Source organism: Lepisma saccharinum, chromosome 3 (genome assembly GCF_977018435.1).
Source record: "Lepisma saccharinum chromosome 3, izLepSacc3.1, whole genome shotgun sequence".
NCBI lineage: Eukaryota > Metazoa > Arthropoda > Insecta > Zygentoma > Lepismatidae > Lepisma > Lepisma saccharinum.
The window spans coordinates 137,962,680-137,981,049 of NC_139231.1; the positions used below are offsets into that span (position 1 = coordinate 137,962,680).

Consider the following 18,370-nt stretch of genomic DNA (forward strand, 5'->3'; position numbering starts at 1 on the left):
TGTTTAATTTTTTTTGTATGTATGCATTGTTTGCAATATAGAATTACTTCTCTCGTAGTCTGCAGTTGTTACAAGCATTTGTAAAACTGTTTTTCTATATGCTTGTAACAACCATATATTACAAGAGAAATACGTAATCACTTCTTACCTGCAAAAATACTTTCCCAACAGCCTAGTAATTAAAGTCATAATAATGATAGTGGAGACTTGAGACTATTTTTGTTGGGAGAAGTCTAATAATTCTGATTACAGTTTTCATAAAATGGACTTCATGAAATCTGCTTAATTTCAGGCATCCATGCATAGTCAGGCACAAGGAAAAGCAGCAACTAGTGGGACATGCACCTAAATGATGCAATAGCAGTTCTAGATAGGGCTAAGGGGTTAGAGAATACAATGTATTGCAGGATTACATGCACCTGAATCTGTGGTCAAAATGTTGTTATGTCCAGTTACAAATTTGTTAATTCAATTCACTATACTTCGTAAGTTTGTGATAGTTCTGAGCTATATCACAAATACATTTCAGCAAATTGAAATTATGATAAATAGTCATTAATATTATTATATTTTAACTGTATCATGTATAATGTTTTGCACTAAAATTGGTTTTGGATCATGTGATTTGTATTTGTACTTGGGCTATTTTATGTTGCTTTGTACCTCTCTGGCTTATCTGCTATGATGTAGATAAATGAATTGAATTGATGTTGTAAGTCCACTTTATGCACAGATAAGCTAATCAGGACTGGACCTACAGTTTAAAGTGGGATCTGAATCACTGTGCAATGTGCCTCCACCAGGTACCAAACCTGGGACCCCTTGATTACAAGGCAACGACGTTACCACTACACCATCGGGGAGGCCGTAGATAAATGAAACATGCATGCTTTACACAAGACTAGAACCCAAGAGCTCTGGTTTTGAAACAAGTTACACTAACCTCTCCACCATGGAAGATGGCTTTATGAGAAATGGAATTCATAAAAATGAGCATTGGTTCAGATATGGAAAGGTTTGTGTATGTTAACTTATCACAAAATCTATACCATTAATAAAATACTTTAATACGTAATACGCTACTTAAGCAATCATGTCTAGACAAAAAAAAATGACATGTTATAGTTTACAAAAGAAATGCTTTCAGGGTGGCCACTCTGGGACCATGATAAAATTCAAGTATAATTCCCAGTTTTCAAGGCAAACTTTCCAAAAATTAAAGAGTAGAAGCAGATGTTTTCTCTGATTAATATTACAAATATATTAACAATAGAAAGGATCTGTATGACTCCAATTTTATCCAAAAATTCTAATTTGATTCAATTAAATTGTATATTTAAAATATTTAATTTAAGGTACGGAGTTTGCATTTGCCATTTCACATATTCAAGCTCAAAATACATCTAGAAATACAAGTCACATATGTTACGGTATATACTAATCTATGAAAATTTGTTAATTGTATAAGAATTTCAAACTAAAATTTATCTAATCAACTTCAAGATATCTTGCAATAATGTTTCATCTGTCAGGTAGATTGTTCTGCAAAGTATGCTAACAGAGTAAAAGGATGCTTTTCCTTCCTCGATAAAAATAAAATATAAACTGTGAAAAACTTGCCTCAGGGCAATTATAAATAAGTATAAAATCAATGCGACTGGATTAATAAAAGTTACAGTTTTTCACGTATAAGTAAAAAAATCACACAGAATGCACACATAATTCCCGGTGCCAATAATTCATGTATATATAATTCCTGGAATTCCCAGTGAGTACCCACCCTGTTTTTTTGGTACATATATTTATAAAAGGGGCAAAGAAAACCCACCAAAAAGAAATCCAAACAGTACTTGAACTTAGGCAACTCCTAAACTAATACAAAGTTAAAAGCCTCGATATACCGTGAGATGATACATATGAGAATTATGCAATGCAAGCTAGAACAATCGATATGTAGCTATCTAATGAGTGTGTTTCGACATTAACTTGTGCTTCTGACTGATTTATTTTACTTCATTTTTCTGATAATTGCAAAGCTGAGGATGAATGGCGATAGGATGGATCCAGGGACAATCACAAAAATACATGGACAGAATGGATTATACTGGCTGTGAGTCCAGATGCCAGAGATTCAATAGTCTGCAAAATGCAGTACAGGGTGTACTATAGTAGAAGTAAGGTTGACAATTAGGCATCTTTTTTTGCACTGTTATCTTTCTCAGGAGATGGAAAATGAAGACAAACTCGCACAACAATTAAAAAGTATTGAGAAAAAGGTACAAAAGAATAAAAAAGCAGCAGATATAGATGTACCAGACATCCAATGAAGTACTGCTATTGACTGGTGAAACAAGTCCAGATTCAAGGTAGTGCATTGCTGATTAGTTAAGCAATTATATCTTTTGACACCACTGTCATTAAACTATTGGACTACAAACTTTCACCACTGGCAGTTCTCTTGGTCTCTGTTGGAATATTGATACAATATTTGCACTTATTGAGAAAAATGTATATTCTTACAGTGCAAATTTTAAAATGATGTTTGTACTTCTGTTATGTTGTAACACCCAAGACACATCTTTGCTGGGATATGTACGTACCCAGTACTTTCCTGCAGCTTCAGGAGTGTTGTGCCTGCAGAAGGCCTTCCTGCAGTTTTCCAGCTGTAAATTAACTCCTCTAGAAACCATCAAGCTCGTCAACACTTAGCGACTTTAAAAAAAAACAGGTCCAGAGATAAAGAACAAATGACAATCACAAAGGGAACTGCTTGTATGAGCCAGAGAAGGTAAAGTGAACTTCATCTGTACACAATAAAACAAACACAAGCAAAAATGTGTATTGGGCATGTCAAATGAGGTTTCCTCATATTTAGTCTTCTCCCCCCATTATTATGATGTTACCTTGTCCATTCATTTCATCAGCTCATTTTTAATCTTTCATCTTGATGTGCTATCCTTTCTTCTAACATTTTTGTAAAATTATCTCATGGACATTGCCCAATCCTCTCTCATTATTTTCCTTCTGGTTGAAGTTGATCATCTAGTACCTCTTTCATAATTGGGAAATGAGGGACGCGGTAGTAGTTAATACAGAGAAACTAGTACTCACTTTATCAGAGAAACTGTTTTTTCTTTGTTCCATTATTTTCAGTGGTCGCTGCCACCATCCTCGTTGGAACTTGTTGACCTGTTGCTGCACATGATTCTATTGTTCGTAGTTCTCGTACTATCGATGTTTAGCTCATGTGGGAATATGGCACGTGTTATCTTGATTTTGGTGTCTACGAGTGTGTGGGCGGTGTGCTTGACTTGTACCTTTTGGATTTTATGGCTATTGTATTTCATGTGTTTAGCTAGACCAGTAGTGGGTTGGGCTTTTTTTTTTTTTTTTGCATCTGTTAGGTGTTGTTGGATTCTTTCATTGACAGATCTAATGTCGATGTAATGTGCCTTGCACTCACACACTGCATCATATACACCTGGGTTATCAAGAGAGGGGAGAGGAAGTACCGTTTGTGTTTGTTTAGTTTATCAGCTATTTTGGCATTGGGTTTGTTTGCTACTTTGATGTCACAGGGGAGAAGGGCTTTCGATATGCGGTTGGATGTAGTGGGATGGTAGGGGAAGGCAAACCACTCATATTTGCCGTTGGAGGTTGATTGTGGCTGGGTAGGGTGCCTGACCTGTATTTCTGCTTTACTGCACCAAGTTGAAAGTTGTGCTTCTGTGTACCCATGTTTCAGGGCTATTTCAGTGCTGGAGGCTATCTCTTTTCGTAGATCTTCTCCGAAACACTAGAAGAAGGCTCTTCAATGAAAATTCAGCCACACATAAGTTTTTTGTTTGGGGGGATGGCTGGAAAGAGCATGTATGTACTGGTTGCCTGCATCTGGTTTTCTGTAGACAGTGGTTATGAATTTATTGTGTTCACGGCTGATGGTGATGTCCAGGAAGTTGATCTTGATCACACCACATTTGGATTCCCCTACTACAACAGTTAATGCCAGGAAATAGCAGACAAACAGTTAACAACAGCGCACCAGTGGTAGCCGGAGAACTACGAACAATAGAAGCAAGTGAAGCAACAGTACAACAAGTTCCAATGAGGATGGTGACAGTGGCCACTGAAATTAATAGAACAAAGAAAAAACAGTTTCGCAGATAAACTGATTACTAGTTTCTCTGTATTTATAGTACCTTTTTGTTGTCATACATTTTTAACCTTATCTTTTAATCAATATGTATTGTAATATAATTAAGCCTTGTTTCCATATTAAAACACTAAGATATGTATGTTTTTAGTTTATCCATCTCCTAGAAAGATAGCAGGTGGTTAATGAAAGTTTGAACAAACTTTAAGGGATGTGTTTGTTTCATTTAACTTCTGCTGTAAACTTCAACTTAAAATCATACAGATTTTTTTTTTTTTTTCAGAAAATGTATACACTAACGAGGAAAACTTTACTTCATCATAACAAATGCAAAGGCTAAACAGAGAAGACGATTACAGAAATATATGTGAAGTGTACAAGTGTATATGATGGCAAAACTTAAGATGTAACATGGATATTTAATAACAGTAAAATAATAAGAAAACAAACAATTCTATGCAAGAAGGACTGCCATTACAGGAAAATTTATACTTGAGGGGGAAAAGCATATCACACTAGAAGTGAGGGATTATACCTGCAACTTTTCCCTTGAACATCAGAAATTACCTTTGACTATTTGCAACTATACTACAACATGCATGAAAATTTGCAAGAATCATAGATGCTTCATAACTTTCTTTCCTGTGGTGCATTTTTTTCTCAACTATCACATCTAAATCTTCAGACTGAGAAGGTTCTTAGGGGACATAGCAATCGTAATGTTGCCTGAGATAGTCATAACATTAAAAAAAGAAGTATCTTCCTTTACCTTTCGGCTAGTTGATGGTGAACGCTGTGGGGAGGGCGGGAGACTGCGAGACAAATTTGTTTGATTTTGTGAAGCTGGGGGAGCCAGATTGTTTGCTGACCCCGCTCGTTTGAGGCCACGGGACTGTGCTGCACTAGCAACAGATGCTAGAAGACTGCCAAATCCTCTTCGATGACTCTGTCAATAGCAGTGGTGAGTCTTTTAGAATAGATTTATACTTGTTAAAATCACTAACTATATTTCTCATTATTCTTTTGAAGGTTTCAGTAATGAACCGCCAGTTCAACAAAATGATTCTAACGCTACTAAAACATTTCAATTAATGGAAAAAACACAAATGCTACAAGTCTAAATCAAACAAATCAAAATTATTAATAATACTTAAAAGGCTGGCGGTTCTTCAAACATACTAAAATTTCTACATAATTAGTAAATCATACACAAGCAGGGGTTATTAATACTCATAAATGCAAGAATCTTTTCAGAACATCAATTAGTAAATGAGATCTTTAGCAAATGCATTAATAGTTACAAGCACAAAAGAAAAATCTGAAAGTCAAATAACGAAATAGCTAACTATCAAACAAGATTTTATAAAAATAAAAACACTTCTATACATATACACACTTCACATTTCATAACCTAACACCTACATATTCTTTCAATATATCCCTTTCCTCCTTCCAAAACACAGCAATAGTATATATGAATCACTTTTAGGGCGGAAAAAGAATGGATGCTCCTGTAACTAAAAAATCAAGACAAAATAACATCAAGTTACAAAAACACACCCCATGGAACTTCAATGGATGCAATCCCGTTCTCAAAAGAACAGGATGCCCAAAAAACAGCTCACCATGCTTATTGTCATTTAACACAGCAGGCAATATTGAAAAACAAAAATGCATAGTTATATTCCCAGACATTTGTTTTTATCCCAAATCATGCAGTTGTACAATACTTACAACAGCAGTTCTATGCACAATAAATTCACTTTTACCTGAGGAGTCGTGCAACTGTTCTGCTTTCCATCAGATATTGCCTCTGAACTTCCGAGATCACCATCTTCCAACTGCCCATCTGGAGAGGTCATAATGATCTCGGGCGTTCGGCTTTGTTCTTCCGATGTCTTTCGCTTGGCTCCACTGGACGTACAAACAGTTCCTGATTGGCACTTCTGGATGCACTTCTTGTGGCACGTCATTGCACAATTCCTACACTGGACAGCATCTTTCAGCCATATCTGTTACAAAGGAAATCAAAATAATAAAACTTGTTTAAACACAACAAGCTATATGAAACAGATGCAAGGAATATATTATAACTTAAATTATGGTACACATGACCCTATCAGGGTCTGAATACGGGCCACTGAAATTCCATGAATTCCATGCGAGTGCTCTATATTAGCAGGCCAGCCTAAGGTATCCAACTTTCGTTCTAATAATAATAATAACCCATGACGCAACAGCCCGTGAGGGCCAGGGTCTAACCACAGACTGCTGGCCTCACTCCCATCTGCTGAGGTGAGATCATTCAACCAGTTACGGGGTGACGTGTGGTCACACGACAAACCTCCAGTAGTTGTTGTAGGTTTCCATGACCGGGTTACGCTACTCATTTGTAGCTCCCAAATTCCCTCACAATGGTGGGTGGCCATCGGTCCTATACACAGACCGAAATCTCAGGAGAAAAGTTGTTATACTATCCCCCAGGAAACTCGAACCTACATGTCTCCTGTAGCCAGAGCCCAAAGCATGATGCCTTAGACCACACAGCCATGGTGCAGGACCTCTTTTCATTGGCTCTAAAGTCATGTGGCACAATTTACATATTTCGTGCAGCACAAACAATCTTGTTTGGATATATTGTTACATATATGCGTAAGAAGAGAATTCAACCATGTTTGTGACGTGGTTTTATTTACCTTTTTCCGACAGAATTCGCACTGCGTTGCTCGATGGAAGTGTGTTCGTATAAAATCATGCGGCCTTTCTGCTTCTGCTGTCTGTTCTTTCCTATCATTCTCCACTTTGTTGACGACGATACATGCTTCCTTTGACTGGAGGATATCTTTAATTGAAGGAGCCGTACCATCGTTGGTTTTATACATGAAGGACAGGAGAATGTCTCCGTAACACATGGTTGGTTCAAACCCAGAATGCGATGCAAATGGATGACTCCGGCTGCATAGAAATAAAGAAGAGTATACATATAATATGCAAAGTTTATGATTCCTAGTTTCTTCATAGCATATAAAATATGAATCTTCCATGCTACTTGTGTGCCCAAGAATGCTAGAATTTTATATTTCAGTACTTTATTAAATACTGTTCATACTTTGGCTACCTAGAATTGCATTTCTATCTCTTTATGCTAACCACTGATTGATTTATCAAAATGGGAATTGTGGGTGCATTGCACCCCATTACATTATATGGTATCAAGTCCTTTAGCATAACTAAAATCTCCTTACCCAAGGCTGTAAAGAGACACTCAGCACACATAAGGACACACAACCATACTGTCTGTAGGTCCAGGTGCCAGAGCCTTATTGGCCTGCAGAAATGGGTTTACATTGGTGTAGTACGTGAAAGTGAGGTCGACACTTGAATATCACTTGAATGACCCTTTTTGCACATCATGATGGTGAGGATGTATGATGATTATACATTAATATGAAATTTGCACACTACTTTTGCAGGGTAGCTACGATTTTTTGATTTTGAAATTCCCTGACTTTTCCAGGTTTTCCAGACCAGAAATGAAATTTTTCCAGACATGTTTGTCGTCATGATTTTTGTTTTTGAACCTCATGTTTTTCAATTAAATATGCAGGCACGTTAATTATTACGAATATGAATATATACAGTTATTAGCTGAAAATTTACCAAATGATTAATACAATGCTATTCAATGCAAAAATAAATAACTATTGTACTTACCCATTTTCACTAAGTCATTACAATTAAGGTGTGTAAAAAGTAAAAAAAAAAAAAATGTGGCATATATCAAAGCTTTACAATGTAACTTGTATACAACCTCAATTATATAAATACAAATGAGAAACAACAAAAAATTAGGTCATGTACCTTTAGAAAATATGCAATAAGTTTAATGATTATATTTTTTAATTAATTGAAACTATAAATATGCTGACCAAGGCAGTAATTTATTTTATTAAAAACAAACTAAACGTAATGTTTCAACCTTCTAGCAAGGTCTTCTTCAAACTTGATACAGAGTCTGAAGAAGACCTTGATAAAAGGTTGAAACGTTACCTTTAGTTTATGTTTTTAATAAAATAAATTACTGCCTTGGTCAGAATATTTATTTTTTCATAATCATGGAAACAAGGCTTAATGGTATTATCATTGAAAATAGTACATATTTCGGAAATTCAGAACGTGAATGGGGCCGGTGACCAACCATACACCTAAAAAAATATATATACGCGGGCCATACTTTGGAATCAAGTATCTCGATTATTTGGGTTTTCCACATGTTGGAACCAATTTTATATTACGGAATCTGTCTATTAAAAAAAAATCAACATATTTCTCGAGGGGGTACAGTGGGTCAACGGTTCCTCCAAAATCCCGCATTCCAACCCATGTTTGGAAACCGTTCCGAATGTTTTATGATTTTTTTCAAATTTTCCTAGCAGGAAGACTAATTATCATAGAATTTTGGCAATCATTGTGACATGAAATTTGAACCTTCCTTAAAATAATGAGCACTGTTTGGATTTGTAAGTTATTTATGTTAAAAAAACAACTTCAAAATGACCTTACGCAAGCATACACGCTTCCCACGGACAAAGGTATTCTCTGGTTGACAAGCGACAGAAAGTATCGTAAACTAGTGGGAAGGAATGTTGAAATAAATCGGAACCTTAGTAGAGTGCATTCAGGGTCTTTATTTTAATTCTAAGACAACCAAACCTGACCTTCCTAACCTAACCACAAAAGCATATATTGACAAAATCTTAGGTAATTGCTAAAACTCTGCAGAATGTGTTAACAGACATAAATCAAAATCGAACCATGTAAAAGTTTGCATTTGTAGCACGATGAAATCATAATAAAACAAAAGGAACTTGGGCCCATTTTCACCACAATTTAATTCTACATGCAAAAAATATGTAAAATTACTATCGGCATCAAACCAACATTCCTAACCTAACAACGATGTGTGACCAGCGTACATTAATTCCTCTATTTCGCACCAATTTCTAAAAAATAAAGTTGTTCTACATGCACAAAACACGTGCATATTCGAATAATGACGTCACTGATACTGCATAAAATTTCTCGGGTGTAACACATCTCTGCAATGTAAAAACTACGACAACGAGCACATGAACTAGTTGATCAGGTTGCTTCTGAACGGGTCGCAAACGAAGGACTCAAATTCACAGAACGGGTTCACGGGGGAAACGAAGCAGTGAGTCCATTTGTTTTTACTCCACGTCCGCACCCGTCCAGTGTGACGTCAACCACAGCCAGTTACGTGAAATTCTGCTCTTCAAGGCAGAAAGTATTACATTGTCTTTGGTTCAAGGTGTATACAGTTATTGCAGATCCAAAACCAATGAACTGTCTGAAAACCAACCTGCTCCGCTTCATGTATCAAAAGAGAATGGGTTCCGAACGGGTGTGTTCTTGAAGAAAGGAAATATCCTCACCACACACACACACAGCTAAAGCAACATTTTTTGCGCAAGAAATTCTGAGGATGGCTGGTGTGTAAGTTTCGTCTTGAGTAGCTTGTTCTCTAAGGAAAAATCTCACGCCTCTCCAAATTCTGTTCTTGGAACAGGTTCACAAGAATGAGTCGCAAAATGAATGGACGGTCGTAACGAATCCAAGAACCTAGATCCGAGAGTGAATAAATATAGAACCGAAATGCGAAGGTACCATAATTTTGTACATAACAGACTAGAAGTCATAATGACGAGAGGAACAAGTTTCTGAATTGAATCTTTTGGGAGGACCGGAATCACAAGAACCGAATTTGGAAGTGGAAATGAACTGTTCGTTCATTTTGTAACTGGTTCTCCTGCAACTCCAAAATGCACGTAAATTCCAGAAAATATGCAAAATTCCCTGACCAGCCAAATTCCCTGCAAAATTCCCTGACCAGCCAAATTCCCTGACTTTTCCCAGTTTTCCAGTCACGTAGCAACCCTGTTTTGTCACCATCAAATTTAAACCAATACTGATATAGTCGATGATAGCTAGTTGTAAATTCAGCAGTCATAAATTGGATTCTCGATTAAAATGTCATTTTGTTTGCTGAATTAGTCTCCCACATTCACTGTTTTCTCTTGTAATACCAGGGGGAAGGGGAGGGAGGGGTAAAATTTTGTTTGCGATTTGTTTGTGAATTTGGGCAGGCAGTGAACACCCAAAGATGTTCTCCATGTGACTCTCCCTTCCATTCTTGGTCTATATAGTTTAGGTCATTGATAGTATATTCATAACAGTCTAAAATAATACAGATGGTAATACATTTCCATTATTAAAACAATGTAAAATTTTAAGAAGCCCAGCAGTGAAGCAACAAGTTTCCACGTGAATGGTGGCAGGGGACACTAACATTAATGGAAAATCTCGCGGAAAAAGTTAGTAATGTGTTTACATGTATTGACTATACAATAGGGATGGGCCAATATGAAATTTTGGCCAATACCGATAAAATACAGGTATAAAATTTACAGATACCAATAACCGATATTCTACCAATCTATATAAAATTCCAAACGATATTCTACCAATCTATACAAAATTCCAAACGGTTCTTGAAGAACCTGAATAGTTCATTGACTCCTTAATAAATGTTTGTTTCCAGGCAACTTCAGTGCAAAATAAGCTGCATATTTACACATTTACTTTTTTAAAAAGTAGAACATGGAGATTATCCATAAAAAATATAACAAAATAGCTGAACTTTGCACTAAATTATAAGATATTTATAGATATATTGGATCGGTAAAATAATTGGTAATTTTACTGATAAACTGATACACCGATATGCCAATATCGGCCGATACCAACTGAATAGTGGTTAACCTGTCCCATCCCTATTATGCAATCATTTATTTATTATATAACCATGTATTTTATTCCCTAATCCTGAAGAGTCTGAACAAAAGATCTGTGCTTATTAATTAGACTGTAATACCTGGCAGTTGCTTCAGGGTCTGGAGGAAGCAGGTGGTAACTCTTAATGTAGTGGCCCAAATTCGTTGTTGTGCACTCCATGGCAATTCTTCCCACTGGAATGCTAATGTGCCCCAGAAGGACATCCTTCTCTGGCTTAGATGGCAATTTTGGTGTTCCTGGCCTCTCGCCAATACCAGAATCACTAAGTCTATGCACTTTAAGGTTAATTTTCGATGTAGATTCCTCTTTCACGGCATTTTCCGGCTGCCTACTCCACACACTGACATTCAAGTATTTATGCTTCTCTTCTATTTTGAAACTAAATGCTTCGTCGAAAGTCAGATCCTGAAAAAGAAATATCTCATTAAGAACATGTGCATCTGTTTTCATAGTTACCAAAGAAACAGTTGCATTAAGACTCCTTTCACAGGCAGAACTAAGCTGAGTATATTTTCAGCACGTTGTTCCTTTTCCACGTGAGACTTTAAGTCCTCGCAGTGCTGGACCACCACCGACTAACAATTCAACCATTCAGCTAGGTGGGAGCTCAATTAAAATTAAAACACCCTAAATAATCTTATGACTGCAACAAGCAAGGTCTGCTTCCACAACAGGTAAACAGGTAAGTAATCTGTGTGAAGGACAGTGATACCAAACCCAGTTAAATTTCAAGCACAAAAAAGTTTGAAGGCTACAAAAGTGGAAAACCTAGTCTCAGTGCCATCACATTTATCCTGCATCTGTTATTAACAGAATGTTTCTATTATACAACCAATGTTCACAAAGTAAAGGAATGGCAGGTGTTCAATTTTGTTCCTTACCATGAACATCTATGATGCTAAGTAACTACACTCTAGCCTTCTTAAAACCGAAGCAACACAAGCCTTCCATCTGTCCCTATCCTGGGCAAAATCAATGCAATCTTTTCAATCATTACAGATTTCCTTTCGGTCCATCTCAACGTTATCCTTCTATCTTCATCTTGGCCTTCCTACAGGTCTCTTACCATCAGCGTTCCCAACAAGAATCCTGTAAACTCTTCTTTCCTCTCCCATTCGTGCCACATGGCCTGCCAAGCTAAGTCTTCTAATAATATCTGGACAGGAATACAAATTGTGCACTTCTACATTATGTAACCTTCTCCACTCACCTGTCTCCTCATCCCTTTTAGGTCCAAATATATTTATAAGGATTTTATTTTCAAATACTCTTAATTTATATTCCTCTTTTAATGCAAGGGACCAAGTTTCACATCCAAATAATACTACAGGCAAAATTACTAAAAGAGGTTTTAGTTTCTTAGATATTACACAAGAAGATAAAAGTTTATGAACAGAAAAGTAACACACATTTCCTGAATTAAGTCTGCTTAACATCTATGCTGCCTCGGTAAAAATAGAAGCAAAAATAAACAGTGATAAACACTGAAGAGAATCTTTACGAATGTCTACATTTCACAATTAAGTGATGCAATTTTTTCACATTTCTATAGAAAATGCCTAATGCTAATAATTCCCACAAAATTTCCATGTTTATAAATACATGTATATATCCTCTTAACGTACACACAGAGATAGTTGAGCTTCAAAGTAGAAAACTTGCAGACTATGAAGCTAACTGTGGTTCCAGGAACCAGAGTCCATTATAGCCTGCAACAGTATAGATTACTGTGTGTATAATTTTGACGAGTGGCTAGGTTAGTATTCACATAACCACCAATTTATAACTAAATGATTGGAATACTAAATCTACAAAAGGATGCTAAATAATGACATGATAAGCATCTGATGAGAAACAGTTAAAAACAAAATGCACCACTCCATCAACAAATACAGAGATGCTATTTTGTACAGCTAGTTCAGTTGAACACAGAACAGGTCAAGAGAAAAGTAAATATTGCAATACCTGATTTGGAGCAAACTCTTTTGTTTTATTTATCTGAATGGTGTTTTCTAAGGTTTCAGCCGCTGCATCCGACGTTTGTTCCTCTTCACCGTTATTACTTTTGGAAATGTCTATAGAAGATGAACTGTGTTCTTTGTTTTTGGTGAGTGGAATTGGTATATCTATGGACTTCCTCTTCTGCTCTGGACTTGACTGTGTGGAATTCTCAGGTGATTGTTTAGGTCGACTAAAGAGGCTTGGTTTTTTGGATGGAGAACCTGAAAAAAAAGTACATTAAAATATAGAAAAAGTGTCCACCATAGGAAACCAAACCAAATAATTGTATTTTTTCAGGTTTGCTACTCAGAGACCAACATAAAATTCAATATCAGTAAATGTTTCAGTGGGAGACTAACAATACAGTCACACATTGGCCATTTTTTTGAACAGTTTATTTGCGGACCCATGTTGACTGTAACCACTTTTTGTGTGCATGTGTACTTTCCACCCTTACGGTTTTTATGATCGCTTCTGGATCACCCTGTCATATAGTGTTTTAGAACCACAACATGCCTAATTTTTGTACCGAAATTTTGATTCTTTATTCCCCACAAATATCACTTGGAGAAGGGCTCGATCCTGAGAGCTCCAAACCCTAACATACATCACTTAATATAAAATTCAACAGACACATACAAACCAAAGGTGATACCTGATTTTTCAATTTAAAAATAGAAAAGACACACCTTCCGTTGTATGAGAGTGTGTGAGTGAGAGTGAGAGATCACTCTCTTCTCTCTCTCTCCACCTTTCTCCATGGCAGAGGAGTTAGCACAGCACGCTATGATGGCATGGATTCTGGGTTTCAATCCTAGCCTGGGCATAGGTGTTCTTTGCGAGTGTCCCTTCTTCAATTTCAACACATCATCAGTTATCCTCATCGTAGCAATTAGCCAAAAGTGACAGAAAAGCAACACCAAATAAAAAAAAAAATCAATCTCTCTCCACCCCTCCCCTTCTCTCTCTCAAGAGGTAATTTGATAGGCAATTGCTAGGGGCATGCATATTTAGTTTTTAACAAAAAAATATGTCAAAAAACACATTGTAGTGTTAATTTTTCATGTTTTTGAAAGGTATGAGATGCATTTTGCTACCATGTATTGTCATGAAATGAACTGCAAAATGCGAAATAAATTCTTAAACACGAAATTTAGGGTTTATTTACAGATGCGACACCTTCAGAGGTCTGAATTATCCTGTGAGTTATGCAATTCACGGAGAATTGATTAATTCTGCTGTTAATATTGGAGAAGCAAAAATGAACTCCTTTAGACAGAAATAAACTTAATACTCTGATAACTACATAAATGTGCTATTAGAAGTGAAATGTTAATTTTGTGTAATAAGTGTAGTTTCTAAATCAAATTTAGGATTATATTTGCAATTTTAAAACCAAAATTTCTTTTTATATACCACTTTTCATCCGATTTTTCACTGCTAGAACACCAAAATTTTATTTTATTTACTGCTTTTGAACCAATAATCAACTCTGTTTTTGTACCGCAATTTTGTTTTTTTATTTACCAAAATTATGTGCCTCTAGCAATTGCTCTTAGCATACAACAGAATGTATGTTTATGTGACATCATAATGCCACAGTTATGTACTTTAAATCATACAAATGTTTTGAGTACCACATTTATTTTAACAAATGAAGAAAAACATTTCTTATGCAGGCTAAAAAAAAAATGATTTTCTACAAGTAATTTACTTGTAAACCACATAATTTACATAAAATATGTATCAAGTATATTACCTGTTGCACACTGAAAAAATCTTCCTTGAGGAAATTTTCTTCCACCTCCTTGAAACCCTATATTCAGTTTCATATTTTCAGTGTTTTCATTAAAACAAAGTTTGCACAGCATTACTCACCTGGTACTGATGGAGCTCCTGAACTACTACTGTCGCTTTCCTTGTCAGTTTTATCGCCAGACGCTTGTCTTTTCCTTAGGCCTGCTCTCTGAAGAACTGGTGAACCAGGAAGTGAGAATCTGCCAGAATCAGACAATTTGCTGGCATCCCCTTCAGAGTACCTATGAACATCTACGTGGGGAATTTTGACAGGAATTTTGTCCATTACTTCATCACTGTCCTGCAAATAGAATTAAAAGTAAACAAATATGTTATTATTGGGTTAGATGCAGTAAAATGATAAGTAGTAAGATTCACACATATATAAAATCAAATGGCATTATATAGCTGATAGATACTGTGGAAGAATGATCTAATTTTGCATTTGAGCAAAATTACTTGGTGCAATTTAAGATGGACAATTTTTTTTTTCTATGTTCCGAGCATTCCAAATTATGCTGATATTTTCAAATATCTGCCTAGATAACATTTTTGGTGCTGAAGAAACAAAAAAACTGATGATTTAAGGTATAGCTTGAACTAGGAGTTTCTCATAATAACTTAGTTACATAGGGAAATAGGGCTCCATACAGCAGATTATTACTGCAACTGCCATTAATTTATAACACCTGAGCCGAGATGTTTGTAGTTGTTACGATACTTTAATTTATAGTTCTGGTGTTGAATTTGAGTGAAATTGGAAAATGCATTACCAAATGTGAAATACCCATTTCTTCCGTTTTGTGACTTCAAAATTCTGCCGATATTTTAAAATCTCTGACAAATTTCAAGAGCTTAACAAACAAAACTTGTATAAATTTTATGGGACCACTTGCATAACAATGCAGCAATAAACACTTTGAAGTAGTACATGGTTTAAGAGGAGGGGGAAGGGAGGGGAGAGGTTAGGGAGGAGTTGATAACCATCACTTATACTGTGACTATGCCAACCAACAGATTCAGAGTTTTCATGCTGATATTCTCAAGAGTTTATTAGAAGATTTGAAATCGGTCAACAAATTTCAAGATAGCAAGACTAACAACCAACAAAACTGAGAAAATTCCCTTGGTATTTACAGCAAATTCTGACTATCTCACATGTGAATCTAAACAGGTCTTCAACCAAAACTCTGGTAGAATGAAATAGTGGCATTGCAACAGAATACTTACGCAGGATTTCTAAGAATGAATGGTCGGATTTGGTGAGGATATTGTGAAAGATATGTTACACACTACAGATTGAAAGTTGTTTTATTAGGTTTAGAAAATCAAAGAGTTCATTGCACATTCACAATTGCATTCAAAAATTTTGATAAAACTAAATGCATTTGACAAACGTTGAATGAATACAAGGTAGTCATGAATAAAAAACTAGAATTTTTATGGAAACCAGAATAGAAGAATTGTGACAAAGTGGTTGCCTAGCTGCTAATAGTCCTAGATCTAAACAGCGGAAAAAATATGAATGTTTCACTCTGTATGTTAATTTACATGCACATATTTAATTTTTATTCCCAACTCTGAACTAGTATGTATGTCACATATTTATAACACTCAGAGTCTTAGCCTTATCTAACAAGTCAGGCAGAAAGGTAAAGTTGCTTGTGCATACAGCACATTTAGGGAATGGATGGGTTGGGCTCCACACATTCTTGGTCTAAGCCATTTTGGGGGTGATGTGATTAGCACCATGCTCTGGCTGCTTTTACACCCCAGGGTTGCCCCCAGGAAACCAATGATTTAAGTCTGGGTGAACCCCAGAGCCACTTTATGCGAGGACAAGGTTGGAAAAATTCTGAAATTAGATCCGGGAATTGAACTGAAGTAAAGTACTTCATTCAGAAAAATTCCAAAATGTGCATCTTTTAATGTAAAATGACTACAAATACTTAGAACTGAATGAAATATACAAAAATATGTGATTGATTGATTGATTTTACATATTTTTCTTCGCTTTTGTGTCACTTTTGGCTTTTGGCTAATTTTCGAAGATGGGGATGAGTGATGACATGATGAAATTGATGAATGGACACTCACAAACATCCATGCCAAGGCCGGGATTCGAACCCGGGAACCCTGGCACCGTAGCATGATGTGCTAAAAATATATGACATAAAAGGTTTAAAAAAAATCAATGTACGAAATTCAATATTGAAGGTTTTTTATTTATTTAAGCAACTACATCCTCAAAATGTGCCTTCATGGCAGGTGCTAAATGCAGGGGAACCTTTACCTTACTAAATATGGTACTTGAAATATGTAATTACATTAAAATCTGGGCTCTTAGAAGAGCAGGTGAAGCAAAAATACAGAAAGAGCACAGTACCTTTTCTGCCACATCTTTCTCCTTGGCTCCTTCTTGCTGTGGCACTTTATGATTCATAATTCTTTCGACCCTCACACGAAACCTCTCACCGGCATTCTTCAGGAGCTTAGCTGCTTGGTTCAGGGAAGTAACAGTCTTTCCATCGACTGCCAAAAGGATGTCATTCTTGCGAACATCAGCCGCGTGGGCTGGAGAATTAGGTATCACAGTTTCCACTGTAACACAGTGTTTGTATTTTCCAAGGATGAATTCCTGCTTAAACACTATTCCTAATTGGCTGGAAGGCTGCTTCATGATATTCAGATCTAAAGTCATGTAACTTGAAGTATCAGATTGAACCACTTCAACCCATGGAGTTGAATCTGTACAATAAATCACCATAAAACATGTCACAAAATATCAGTCTCTTTTCATGCAATTTGACACCTTTTTTTAATAATATCTAGACAATCGTCAATTAAAATTTTATATACACATGCTCATACATAGAGTTTGAGATTTTGTCTTAAGCCCACTTTATGCACAGATAGGCTAATCGAGACTAGACCTACAGTTTAAAGTGGGATCCAAACCAACTATGTACCTTCATCAGGTACTGAACTCGCACAAATGACATTCTGGTAAATATGCTGTCTGCTGTTGCAACCTAAAATTCACAATTTAGAGTTACTCTTTTAGAAAGAGCCTTTTTCATGAGCAAAGCATGGTCTGGAGGGGAGGGGAGGGGAGGGGAGGCACAAGCAGTGGTGTGTTAACATGGGAAGGGCATGAAGACAACACTGAACCTGAACAAAAATGAATATAGACTGTTTGATATGTTAAAATAATAAGGGTAAGAGGAGGGAGGTTTCTGGAAGCAAATAAAATGATCAAATTATGCAATTCTTTTGCACGTTAACATATTAAAATAAGCATATTCTATCATGTATGTGGTGACAGCTGAGATAACCAAGAGTTCTAAATATTTAATAAGGAAGACACAAGTACTTGGGCCTTTCCTTAGATCTTTCTGCCCTACATTCTCATAAAATATTATTAAAGTAAATGAGCTTCCTATTACTTCAGAATGTTGATGTTTAGAGCAGAATACTATGAAAAATCGAAGATATAGTACGCTGATGGGATCATTTTATGATTTTTTGTGTTAGTTTGAATAT

The 18,370-nt window shown here is 36.1% G+C and overlaps 1 protein-coding gene across 8 annotated transcripts in view; it reads right to left on the minus strand.

Annotated features, from left to right (window-relative positions):
* Nucleotides 1-18,370, minus strand: part of Pdzd8 (PDZ domain containing 8) — a 62,811-nt gene that overhangs the window by 24,367 nt on the left and 20,074 nt on the right. For 7 of the 8 annotated variants that reach the window (XR_014441421.1, XM_083119498.1, XM_083119496.1 and 4 more), the window contains exons 7-13: nt 17,214-17,575; nt 14,909-15,128; nt 12,995-13,251; nt 11,109-11,434; nt 6,850-7,108; nt 5,923-6,165; nt 4,923-5,099 (exon numbers count right to left, since the gene is read on the minus strand). Coding sequence is in view for 7 of the 8 variants with exons in the window: in XM_083119498.1 (XP_082975624.1) it covers nt 4,923-5,099; nt 5,923-6,165; nt 6,850-7,108; nt 11,109-11,434; nt 12,995-13,251; nt 14,909-15,128; nt 17,214-17,575 (1,844 nt within the window). In the remaining variant the exon portion in view is untranslated. The remainder of the gene's footprint in view (nt 1-4,922; nt 5,100-5,922; nt 6,166-6,849; nt 7,109-11,108; nt 11,435-12,994; nt 13,252-14,908; nt 15,129-17,213; nt 17,576-18,370) is intronic. The other variant, XM_083119495.1, reaches the window with a different exon arrangement.